General features: G+C 67.7%; 1 protein-coding gene across 1 annotated transcript; it reads left to right on the top strand.

Moving 5' to 3' along the window:
• The first annotated feature begins 953 nt into the window (after positions 1 to 953).
• On the top strand, positions 954 to 11,386 carry LOC129494945 (collagen alpha-1(III) chain-like). The gene is made up of 14 exons (XM_055302203.1): positions 954 to 1,101; positions 1,398 to 1,528; positions 1,848 to 1,951; positions 2,046 to 2,381; positions 2,728 to 2,820; positions 3,415 to 3,696; positions 3,776 to 4,154; positions 4,854 to 4,983; positions 6,787 to 7,010; positions 7,767 to 8,344; positions 8,422 to 8,528; positions 9,475 to 9,568; positions 10,943 to 11,013; positions 11,280 to 11,386. The coding sequence occupies exons 1-14, from the start codon at positions 954 to 956 to the stop codon at positions 11,384 to 11,386; spliced, it is 2,784 nt and encodes a 927-aa protein (XP_055158178.1).
• Positions 11,387 to 11,599: the final 213 nt, after the last annotated feature.

Genomic DNA, 11,599 nt, shown 5'->3' with positions numbered 1-11,599 from the left:
ACACGCGGGACACGGGGAAGGGCTGAGCAGCCGCGTGTCCCCTGGGAGGGGACGGCCAGGAGGATGCTGTAGACCTGGCAGCCGGTGTGCCCCGGTGTGGGGGGGGTCAGCCACGGCCCGGGACGAGAGCGGCGTCCCCGTCCCCAGCAGCAGCGGGAGGCGGCTCACAGGGAGCCTCTCGGCCCTCGGCCGCACGACAGCCGCCCACTCGCGCCCGGGCCGGGCACCCCACCGATGCGCATTCGGTGCGTCCACGCCTCACGGAGTGGGAGGCACTGCTGAGGCCACGGGGCTCCCCACGAGGCCACGGAGTTCCCCATGCAGTCATGGGGCTCCCCCCATGGTCACGGGGCTCCCCCATGGTCACGGGGCTCCCTCCACGGTCACGGGGCTCCCTCCACGGTCACGGGCTCTCCCATAGTCACGGGCTCCCCACGTGGCCACGGGCCCCCGACCACAAGGTGCCCGCAATGCCTTGGGGGAGTCTGTTTACAAAGGTCCCGCCCCCAACCCCCGGTGTCGGGGTCCCCGGAAGCGGGGTTCAGGGACTGACGTTTCGTAAAAGCTGAAGAGTTTCTGGCGTTCGCTGGAGTTTGGGGCGCGCTGGCAGAGTGCGGAGGCCCCAGCCCGGGCCCGGACCTCCACCTGCAGGCCGAGGGCCCCTGAGCTTCCCGCTGGGGCCTCCCACCTGTGACTCCCGAGACCACTGCCCCCAGGTTGGCCGGGACCGTGGGGGGACGCCGAGCCCCCGCGACAAAGTCCCACAGTTCACAGTTCTGGCCGATGGCATCCCCCCGGGCTGGTCCCACGGAAGTCACAGGCCCCTTGGGGGGAGCCCACCCAGAGTCCACCTGGCGGCCCCGCCCACGCCCCAAGGACCGGGGCCCATCGGACCCCTCTCGGGTCTCAGTTGCTCCACGGCCACGAAGCAGAAAGTCACACCGCGCGGGCTCATGGGAGAGGACGGTCGTCCTGGGGCTCCCGGGGGCCCTGGCGTCGCCCTGGGGGTCACCCCCCCCTCGCACGTGAGAGCAGCCGGCGGAGGCCGTTCCGACAAGGGGCTGCGCCGGTGGCCTCGAGGGGGGACAGGAGGGCGCCCCAGTGAGTCACGGGGAGCCACTTTCTCAGTAAGTTCCCCTGCGCCCCCAAAGCCCAACCCAAAAAGGAAACCAACCAACAAGGTGGGTCTGAAGCGGCTCTGGCCCCAGTGCACCTGGCCGCGCACCTGGCCGCGCACCTGACGGGGGGGGGGGGGGGGGGCTCCAAACCCAACCTGCCCACGGATTCCAGATTCCGCGGGGCCTCGCCGCCAGGGCAGCGGTGCAGGAACTTTAATGTTACACTGACCCCCTGTGGAAGTCCCGGCGGCGGCTCCAGCCACCCCCCCCTCCCTACAGGACCCCGGGGCGCGCCCCTGGCCCTCCTGGAGGACAGGGCGGAGGATGGAGGATGGAGGACGGTGCACCCACCGCAGCCACCTCCCGGTGACACCACTGGCAAACCTGCCTGCCGCCTGCAGCCAGCCAAGGTCACACAGGGGACGAGGGAGGGGCCCTGCCCTCTGCTCCGTGGCGGCTCCCCGGCACCCCCACCGCAGCCCCTCACTGTCCCCCAGATGCGGCTCAGGGATCCCCACAGCCCACCCCCCACCCTCCCCGCAGTGCAGCCTCGCCCCTCCCGGCCTCAGAGGCCTAGCGGGGTGCCTGAGGGTGCAGGTGCCCCGGGGAGGTGGGGAGCCTGGGATCAGGCCCTGGCTCCGCTGTGCCCCCCAGAAGCCTCCCGGCCTCCCCGGCTGACCGAGTCCCCAGGCGCCCGCCGCCCACGCCGGCCCTCTGCTTGGCTCCCAGCGGACGCGGCACCTGCTCCTGTGCCCGCCCAGGGTGGTGGCCGCCCGCGCCCGCTCCGTGCCCGCATTTTCTCACCTAGAGAAGAGGGGTCCCGACTGCGGCCGGTGGGGCCTGTAGGATGCGGGGGGGGGGCTCGGCAGGGCCGGGCAGGTCACCCCACACCGTGGCCGCCTCCCAGCAGGAGCTCGTGGGGCACAGGCGCCGGGGAAGACGGGGCCGCGGGGTCGGGTCGGGCCTGGAACCTGGGGCTACGGTGCCAAGTGCCCAGGACGCCGAGGGCGCAGTGGGGGCTGCGGGGCTGGGCCAGAGGGGGGCACACAGTGGGGTGCGCGGCCGGATCCTGAAGCCCAGGGAAGGCCCCCGAAGGCGGCGACCCCCGGCGGGGCAGACCCCACGGGCGAGGCGGACCCGGGGTCAGCGGGGCGAGGGCCGGGGGCCAGACCCGGTGCGCACAGCGGCAGCCCTGCCCGTCCTGAGCGCGGAAGGGACGCGGCCAGGCTCGCACCTGCCCAGCAGGGCGCAGAAGGAAGAGCGGTGGGGGGACGGGGGGGGACGGGGACGGACACGGGCGGGGGGAGGCGGGGTGGGGCTGGGCACCCCAGGGGACACCCCACGGGCCTGGCGAGGGCCCCACGTGGAGCTGCACGCACGGGAGCCGCAGGTACCCTCAGGCTCGCACAGCCCACGTGGCCTCCAACCCGCGTCGCCCCTTCCCGCCCGAGCTCCAGCGTGTGACTCGGTGTCCCCGGTGTCAGTGCCGGTGTCGGTGTCGGTGTCACCGGGCTCACGGCGCCAGCACAGTCCCTCCCCAGGGCCGCATGCAGCTCTCTCTGCACCAGTGAGTGGGGGTCGCTGACCCATGTGCTCCCCAAAACGCCAGAGGGGCACCCCTGAGCCCAGGGCGCGACGGGCAGGTGCAGGGCCCGGAGCAGGGGACAGAGGAGCGTGTGCCCTGCACCCCGGGCCCTGATGGGTGCGGCGGGGCTCCTAGCACTGTGGGTGTCGCAGGCAGGAGGGGGCGGTGACAGGTGGGCGTAGGGCCGGGCAGCTGGGGACCGGAGCTGAAGGCCGGGCGCCCACGGGGGCAGGTCCTGGGGTGCAGCTCCCTACCACCCCCCACCTTCCTGCATCCCCCGAGTTCCCAGGCCACAGGGTTCACGCCGCAGTGGGTGCAGGTCAGGGGCTTGAGCACTGGTCCCCTCCTGACCGTCCCCACCCAACCGTCCCCCCCGCGGTCCCCATCCGGCCTTCCCCACCCAGCAGACCCCGCCAGGCCGTGTCCCCCCACCCTGTGGCTCCCACCAGCCTGCTCTCAGGAAGGTGCCCCGGGTGCCTGTCGGTGCCTTCATGGGGAGCTCGGCCCGGGCCAGGTGTGTGGGCCCACCCTGGGCACCTGGGGCCACGTCAGCGCCCTGAACTCCCCATCCCGCCCCCGCGCCCTCTGCCGCTTTCCCCCGATGGTACCTCCGCCTCCCCACGCAGGACCCGCACGGTGGGGCTCCCCACGACGCGGCTCGGACCCGGGGTGCAGTGCCGTCCTCTCCCGCTCCCTGGGGCTCGGACACAGGCTGCCGGGCGGCGCTTTCCTCACCTGCCAAGTCCCACCACGGCCCGCCCCACCCGACGCAACAGCGGGTGGGCTGTGCGAGCGCGGGGTGCCCGCCCCGAGGACAGCGGGGGCCCCCAGCCCCGGGGAGCCGACACAGGCCCGCGCCGCCGGCCTCTCTCCGCCCACGGAGGTGCCAGCCTTCCAGCCCCGCCCTGGCCCGGGCCCTGCTCCACTGCAGCCGCTCGGCTTCCCGCAGGCCTCGGGGAGTCAGGCCGAGCTGCCCTCACGCCGGCGGTGGAGGTGCCTGGGGGGGGGGGGCAGCGGGGTGGGCCATCAGGGACGTCCTCCTGGAGGAGGTGGCATCTGTGCCCTAACCCAGAAATGGGAAGGGAGCGCTGAGCGAGGGGAGGAGGGGCGGGAGCCGAGCGGAGAGCACAGCCTGGGGAGGCGGGAGGACGGGGGACGCGGAGGACGGGGACGCAGAGGACTGGGTGCTCATGCAGCCCGCGGCACCTGCACATCACCCCTTGTTGCAGCGGACAGAGGACGTCATCCCAGTGTCCCGGGAGACGCTGAGGCCCAGCAACAGGGAAGCTGGTTGGGGCCACATGCTGGGCCGTGGGGTGTGGAGACCAGGAGCCCGGCCCTGCTCAGCCAGAGCCGAGGCCGCCCACCGTGTCGCGCAGCTCCAGGGCTGGGCAGCAGTGACCCCCCCACCCCCCGCCGCGGTGGCCCACGTGTCCGAGGCCGAGCAGGAGGTGCCCGTCCCTCCCCGCGGGGCAGCCCGCCCAGCCCACAGGCTCTGCAAACACGGGGAGCCGCCGGCTCCAGCCCTCCCGCCCCTGCACCCCTGCCCTCAGGGGCACCGCTCCGCCTGCCCGGGGGCGGGGGCATGACGGCCAGCAGTGGGGAGTGGCAGCGTGGCCCCAGGCGGTGACCCGGACGGTGTCGCGCGTGCAGCAGGGAGCAGCGTCTCCCCGACACTCAGGAGGGCAGGCCCTGTCCCAGTTCTCAGGGCGCCCGGGGCTCTGCCGGGAGGACCCGCCCTCCGCTCCTGTGGCCACCCCTGAGGATCAAGACCCGTGTTCGCCTCCCTCCACCCGCTGCCCCCTGCTTGTGCTCTCGCTCTCGCTCTCTGTCAAATAAATAAAATCTTAAAATAAAGCGCTAGGACTTCTCTGGGCAACAGCGAAGAAGCTGTAGATGCTTCTTTCCCTCTTTGCTTTGGCTGCTGGGGAGCTCAGAGCCAAACCTCACCGTGGCCCTCCGGCTTCATTGAACCAAAGTACAAGGTTCACGGAACACGGCATCGGCATCGTAGAGCTGCTCGCGGGTAGGCCGCGGGGGGCTTCTGGGGCCAGGACCGGGAACCGCAGGGCCACGCCGCCGGGAGCACTGCCCGGACCGATCTCGCCGGAGCCCGGGTTCTGGGTCGAGGCGCTTTCTCCCCTTGGCAGTTCCGACACGAGCGGCCTCGAGGCTCCTGCGGCGTCACGCCCCCACCGCGTGATCTTTCTCTAAGGAAACCTCCTCGCGCGCCGTCTCCGCTCACGGCCCTTACCCCGGCCGTGCTGAGCGTTGGCGCCCGTAAGGCCCTGGGGAGCGGGGAGAGGACGATGTTCCTAAAACGAAGCGAACGATGGTCTGTTTCTGCACCGAGCGGAACCCCGGCGTATTACTCGGCCCCCACGGGGGACGCACGGGCCCGCGGGTGAGGCTTGAAGCCACTGCACACGCCCGGGGAGACGAGCACAGGCGCCAGGCGCCGCTTGCACGCAGGGTGCACGGACGGCCCGGCCGGGCGAGGCCCACACCGTTGGCTTCCCCAAAACGAACATGTTCGAATGCGGATGGGGAGCGCACGGCGCAGCTGCGGGATGCCGCGGGCCGCGCCTCGGGGGCGGGTGTCGGCCTGGGTGTCTTTTTTTTTTTTTTTTTTTTTTTTACGATAGTCACAGAGAGAGAGAGAGAGAGAGAGAGAGGCAAAGACACAGGCAGAGGGAGAAGCAGGCCCCATGCACGTGGGATTCGATCCCGGGTCTCCAGGATCACGCCCTGGGCCAAAGGCAGGCGCCAAACCGCTGCGCCACCCAGGGATCCCTCTTTTTTTTTTTTTTAAGATTTTTAATTTATTTATTTACGAGACACACACAGAGAGAGGCAGAGACCCAGGAAGAGGGAGAAGCAGGCTCCCTGCAGGGGAGCCCGATGCAGGACTCGATCCCGGGACCCCGGGGTCACGCCCTGAGCCCGTGGCGGACGCCCCACCGCTGAGCCCCCGGCGGCCCTGGGTGTAGGTCATTCGTTGCGGTGTGTGTCCGTCCCATCACAGCTGCCACAAAAAATAACAAAACACAAAAAATGAAACAAAATGCAAGAGCTGAGAACAGATCCCAGGAGCCTGCGCGGGACAAGGGTGGGGGGCAGGGGGCACAGGGGCTGACATCAGGGCGCCGAGCTCTGCGGACCACCGCCTCTCGCCGTTGCCCACGCGAACCTCCTGCCTTGACGTCGCTCGTAAAGGTCGAGGAGCAGCGAAGTGAAAACGAGGAGAGGGTAAGACCCCCGGGTCCCCGCAGCTGGGAGGCCGGGACACCAGCCCCCCCCGCCCCCCCCCCGGGCCCATTGCTTTTCTTTTGTTAAGAAATATCACCTTATTTTAGAGACAAGGAGCGAGAGCACGAGCAGGAAGGGCCGAGGGGCAGAGGGCCCGGAGCGGACGCCACACTGCACGTGGGCCCCGACGCGGGGCTCGAACCCAGGACCCCGGGGTCACGACCTGAGCCGAACCCGGGAGCCGGACGCTTACAGGACGGGGCCACTCAGGCGCCCCAGGGCCCGCTCCTCGCCCCACTGCATTGGGCTGGATCCTGGGGGTCGCCGGGGCGGGGGCTCCCCCAGCGCGCAGGGACCACGGTGTCAGTCCGGCCACAGCTCCCCGCGGCGGCAGCGTCCGAAGCGCCTGGGAGGGAACGGCCGAGGGGACACCCCCAGAGGTCGGGGTCACGGGGTGGAGGCCGCTGGCTGCCACTAGCGAGGGTGGCCTCTGGCTCTTCAGGACTGTCCCCCCTCCCTGTCACCCCCGAGGGCCTCGCCAGGCCACCCCCTGGGCACTGGACGGCGGCGGAGGCTCGGGGCCAGGCCGACGCTGCCGTCCCACTAATAGTTCCAGGGCCCTGAGCAGCGACGTCCTCCCCCTGTGCCTCAGTTTCCTTATCTGTCAAATGCCGACGGTGGCCACAGTCTACATTTTGGTTAGTTCTCCGGATGGGGTGACCATCCCACGACCCACTGGACAAGGATAAAAGGACTTAGGGCAGCAGACCCTCACCCCAGGCTGCCCGCCGCAGGAGCCCGTAATGAAATACAGATTCCCGGGTCTCCTCTTAGACCTGCTGGCTCGGCTGCGGGGCGGGGCCCTGGCACCTGGGCCGGAGACCCCTGGCCCCCCGGCGGGCGGCCGGGCACGGGGACCCTGTGTGCCCCACACCCCGCAGGGCAAGCGCAGGGCCCGAGGAGCCGAGGCGGTGCAGGCCGACGCTGGGGAGCTTCTCGACTCGGGGCCTCAGTGTCCTCTCCTGGGAGATGGGGACGCCGCCAACCGTCCGGCTCTGGTAGACGGAGGCTGTGGGTACCGAGCGCATAGCGAGTCCTCAATACACAGTGGCCGTCGTCGCCTTTACGCCAGTTTGTACTTTGTATCGTTTTTACAGGTTTTCAGCAAGTTCTCCAGGTGACTTACAACCCAAAAGCCATCATTTTTAAGCTCTTTGCCTAAAACTTTTTTCTGTTTTTTTTCTTTTTTTTATTTCACAAGTAATGTATGTTCATCGTAAAGATTCAGACAATAGGGGCCCCTGGGGGGCTCAGGGGTTGAGCGTCTGCCTTGGGCCCAGGGCGTGACCCCGGGGTCCTGGGATCGGGTCCCACGTCGGGCTCCCTGCGTGGAGCCTGCTTCTCCCTCTGCCCGTGTCTCTGCCTCTCTGTGTCTCTGTGTGTCTCTCACGGATAAATAAATGTGATCTTTAAAATAAAAAAAAAGATTCAAACAATCGAGAAGGACTGAGTGCTGCTACTTACAGTTTGGGGCGTAGCTTTCCAGACACCGTTTCCCTATAAACAGGAATAAACCCACACGCGCACGCGCACGCACACGCACACCCAGGAGTATCATACTCTGTAAGTTGTGCTGAAATTTGCTTTTCTGCACTCAACAATCTGCCCTGGACACCCCTCCATGCCGCTCGGTTGATCCGTTGGCCTAAGGGCTGAAAAGCGTTTTATTACGTGCCCGTGCCTTGATTTACCTAACGAGGCACCTGATGGACGTTTCCGTCGTTTTCTTTCTGGTTTTCCGTTCTTATAAACAGGCCCACCGGCTCCTCTTTGGACGTTTATCCCTGAACCTTCGGTCGCCGCCTTCCTGGGCGCCGGGGACCCGAACTGATACTCAGGGCGCGTTGCTCTCACTCAAACCTCGGCGGTCTCTGCCCGACTCGACGGGGGCAGGGGCTGAGGCTGGGGGTGTCGGGCCCTGTGCCCTCCGGTCCCGGAGCTGGCGAGTGGCAGGGCCAGGCCGTCGCCTGTGGGACACTGACGCGTCACCGGCCCCGTGCCCGCCCCGGCCTCTAGCAGGGGCCCGTGGGACACTAGCAACCCCGGTGCAGGGAGGAGCCCGGACGCGCGTTTGCACACCTCTGCCCCCGCCCTCCGGCTCCCGTCCTGCGGCGACGACACGCCTGGGGGAGTCGGACCGGAGAGGGAGCCAGTGCGTGGAGCCCCCCAGGCCTGGCCACACCCGCGAGCCCCCCGGCCGGCGGCCAGCCGCTCCGAGGGGGACGAGCCCAGCCAAGACCAGCCGCTCCAGCCCGGGCGGCACAACGGCACGGCCCACACCGGGGGGCCTGGAAAGGAACCGACACCTCTTCCCTGAAGCCACCGAGTTTGGGTGAGAGCTGCCAGGATCTGGGACGGTGAGTGACCCACACGAAGCCCCCCTCCGGCTCACGTCCCCTGGCACCTCAGGGAGCCGGGGGCCTCCTTCGGGGTCAAAGCCTGTAGGGAGCAGCCGTGCCGACAGGTGGAGGGTGCAGCCCCCCGACAAGCCCCCGCCAGCGAGCAGCTGAGAGTGGGTGAGAGAGCACTCGGGGGGCTGCTGTCCAAGGCCAGACCTGGGGCTCGGGGGGGCCGGGGGGGCTGTAACGACCACGATCACGCAGCACGTTAGGGACGAAGGGGAGCCTGGGGCTCCTGACCCAAAGCCGAGACTTCCCGGGGCCACTCACCCGGGGAACTGAGAGCATCCTTCAGGGCCAATAAAAGTCATTTTAGTGGCCGAGGTGCCACCCCTGACGACACCAGGAAGCAACCCCAGGGGCAGCCTGTTCCCAGGTAAAAGAGCTGCGGTTTCCATCTGAAGGCATTAACTGCAGATTTATATTTGAGGCCCCGTGTGCAGCTCTTTATGCGTCCTTAAATACCAAAACATAATTACCAATGTCAATACATAATGTTTATTTCTTTCAGAACCGACATTTTAATTTTCCTGAGCAGGCGGGAGAAATGATATGCATAAAAATAATGACAAATATTAAAAGTCTCCCAAATAAGGGACCGGGATCGCCCGCTTAATCCTAAATTTAAATGCATTCACGATCACAGCCATATTAAAGGTCTGATAAGCCAAATTAGGTTCCATGTAAGCATAATTAATCTTCCTTTTCAATGAAGATATTACAAGGGCGTTAATTTGAATCCCAAAGGCCTTTGGGAAATTGAATTATATAGATAAAGCAAATATTTGACCTTTTACAGATAATTACTATTTAAAAAAAAGTTCACGACGCAAATGAACAGCAAGTAAACCGTGGGTGTTCCTGGGCCGAAACGCAGCTCTTTATAAATATTCAGCAGCAGAAGAGGCAGGGAGTGTGCTCGCCTCGGCCTCCCGGGTTTTCACTTCAGATGGGGCAGCCCAAGAGCGCGGCCAGGGGTCCCGCGGTCCAGGAACAAATAATGGAATGGGGTTGGCCAGGGCGGATTGTGCCAAATTCGCAAATTCTCTGTGACGGTGCACAGGTCGCAGCCGTGGAGCCGCAGCCCTGACGCCAGGGCCAGCGCCGGGGGAGGCCACTGTCCAGGCCAACGCCGGGCCGCAGGGACGCTGCTCCAGGTGCGGGTCCCCCCCAGGGTGGGAACGAGGGGCCGGCCCTCCCTGAAGCCAGCTGGAGGCGGGAAAGACGACCGGGGAGCGGGGCCCCCGCAGCCTCCGGCTCAGCAAGGGGAATGAGTAGGGCGGCGGCGGCGGTCACGGCCCCTCGAATCCGGAAGGAGACTGGGGGCGCTCCTGGCCCCAGACTCGCCCGAGCCCCGCATGCTGCCTCCGGGGCCCCCCCCCACCCCGGGCCCCCAGGCCTGGCAGGGTGCGGAGCAGGGTGGCTCCCGCTGGGCGGGGGGGGGAGGCGCCCCCTCCCACACTAGTGGCCGTCGCGTCCCAAGCTCGCCCGAGCACCGCTCCGAGGCCTGCCCGGGCTCCGCGGGGAGCAGCCCGGACCCCGAAGCTCCTCCAGACCCGTCTTCCCACGGCCCAGCCGAGCTCGCCCAGAGGCCTCAGCGTCCCGGGAAGTGCCGGGGGGACACACTGAAACGGCCAGAAAAAGAGTCACCCCTGTCGCCGTCACACTGGAGGCTTCTATCGCTCTGATTAGAGCAGAACTGAATCTGGGCAGCGGAAATTGAATTTGTACGTTAGCCTAATCGCACGATCTCCAAACACGGAGCGTCCGGGGCCAATTAGCCTGTCCTGGTGGGGGGGGGAGGGGGCCGTCCTTACTGACAGGAGGGGAGCGAGCACGCGGAGCCTGGAGTCCCGGTGACTGATCGCTGAGTCCCCGTAGGAGTCAGGGCCTCGGGGGCGCAGGGCTCGAGGCTCCCCTCGCGGGCAGGGGACGGCCTGGCGGGAGGCCTGCAGTAGGCCGCCTGCCCTTCCACGATGTGGGGCGGGGCCTGGGCCTTCCTGGGACACGAGATCCTTGTGGGGGGTCAAGCAACTGCCAGCGGGGGGCCCGGCCAGCAACAGGACCCCCGATCCCCTCCGATTGGGCTCCGAGCTCCCCCGTCGCCCCCCGTCCACTTCCCCGGGTGGTTCCCCTGCAACCTCTTCTTGCACTGAACACACTTTGCTGGTGGTTCAATCTGCCCCTCGGCTTCCGTTCCCGTCTCCACCCCGACCGTCCTGGAGCGCCGGCCGCGGGGCCCCAGACGCCCTCCGGGTCTCTCCACCCCGGGGGCCAAGACGCTGGCTCGACGCGGCCCGAACGGGGTGGGCAAGGCCGCTGCCCCAGAGCCCTGCGCCCGTCGGAGTGAGCTCGAGCCCCCCACTGCCCGGCCCCGGCCCCGTCCTTGGCCCGGTCCTTGCGCGGCGATCCGTGGGGCCCCTGCAGTCCTGAGGACGGGCTGCGCGAGCCCCGTCTCACCCCCGCCCTACCCCGTCTCACCGTCCTCTTACCCCATCTCACCTCCCCCCATCCCCTTCCTGCCGTCGCAGTCCCCCTGTCGTCCTGCGAGAGGCCGTGGAGACTGGAAGGGAGCCGGGCCGCGGCGACGGCGACGCCGGGCGTCTGAGGCCAAGCCCGAGCTGCTCCTGGCTGGGCGGCCTGCGAGACGCTGCTTCCCTCCTGGTCCTCGCGCGTCATCTGCTTTGCTCCCTTCCCGGGCTCTCCACACGTTACCCCCAAGTTATCAAAACGGGGGGCTCCCACGGGCTCGGGCAGGAAGGGGCCTCGGCCCTGCTCGCTCGCGTCTAACTTCGGCCCTGGGCCCACGGCCTCGCTCTTCCACACCCACCGTCGCGCCTACGGCCGCCCCGTGTCGTCCGCCTTTAGCCTGGTTTCTCCTGCCCCCTAAGGAGGCTTCCAAGTTTGTCGTCCACGTCGCTGACGTGATTCTCCGTGAAGCCGACTGCGCCGTCGAGGCCTCCAGGACGCTGTAAGGGCTCTCCGGCCTCGAGGCCCCCAGCCGGTCGTCCCGGTCGCCCCCACCCCTCCTAATATTTCACGGGGGCATCTCTGCAGCCGAGCCTCCTCTCCTTACCTGGCGCCGCTCGGATTTCAGGAAAAGCCGCGGTCCCCTGCACGCACTCGAGGGTCCACATGGGGGCCTCAAATTCCTTTCTGGGCCCAGGGAAGACCCCTCTCAGAGGTCG

The sequence above is a fragment of the Nyctereutes procyonoides genome, unplaced genomic scaffold (genome assembly GCF_905146905.1).
Source record: "Nyctereutes procyonoides isolate TBG_1078 unplaced genomic scaffold, NYPRO_anot_genome, whole genome shotgun sequence".
NCBI lineage: Eukaryota > Metazoa > Chordata > Mammalia > Carnivora > Canidae > Nyctereutes > Nyctereutes procyonoides.
Note: the sequence above shows the minus strand (reverse complement) of the source record. Positions and strands in the feature narration are given on the sequence as shown.

Bases quoted from the DNA above. Each gene is read 5' to 3' on its own strand.
- LOC129494945 (XM_055302203.1), top strand. From the start codon at position 954: ATGGGAGAGGACGGTCGTCCTGGGGCTCCCGGGGGCCCTGGCGTCGCC. The intron at 1,529-1,847 runs GTCACACAGGGG...CTTGGCTCCCAG, and splicing joins GCCGCCTGCAGCCAGCCAAG to CGGACGCGGCACCTGCTCCT. The intron at 2,382-2,727 runs GTGGGGGGACGG...CCAAAACGCCAG, and splicing joins AGGGCGCAGAAGGAAGAGCG to AGGGGCACCCCTGAGCCCAG.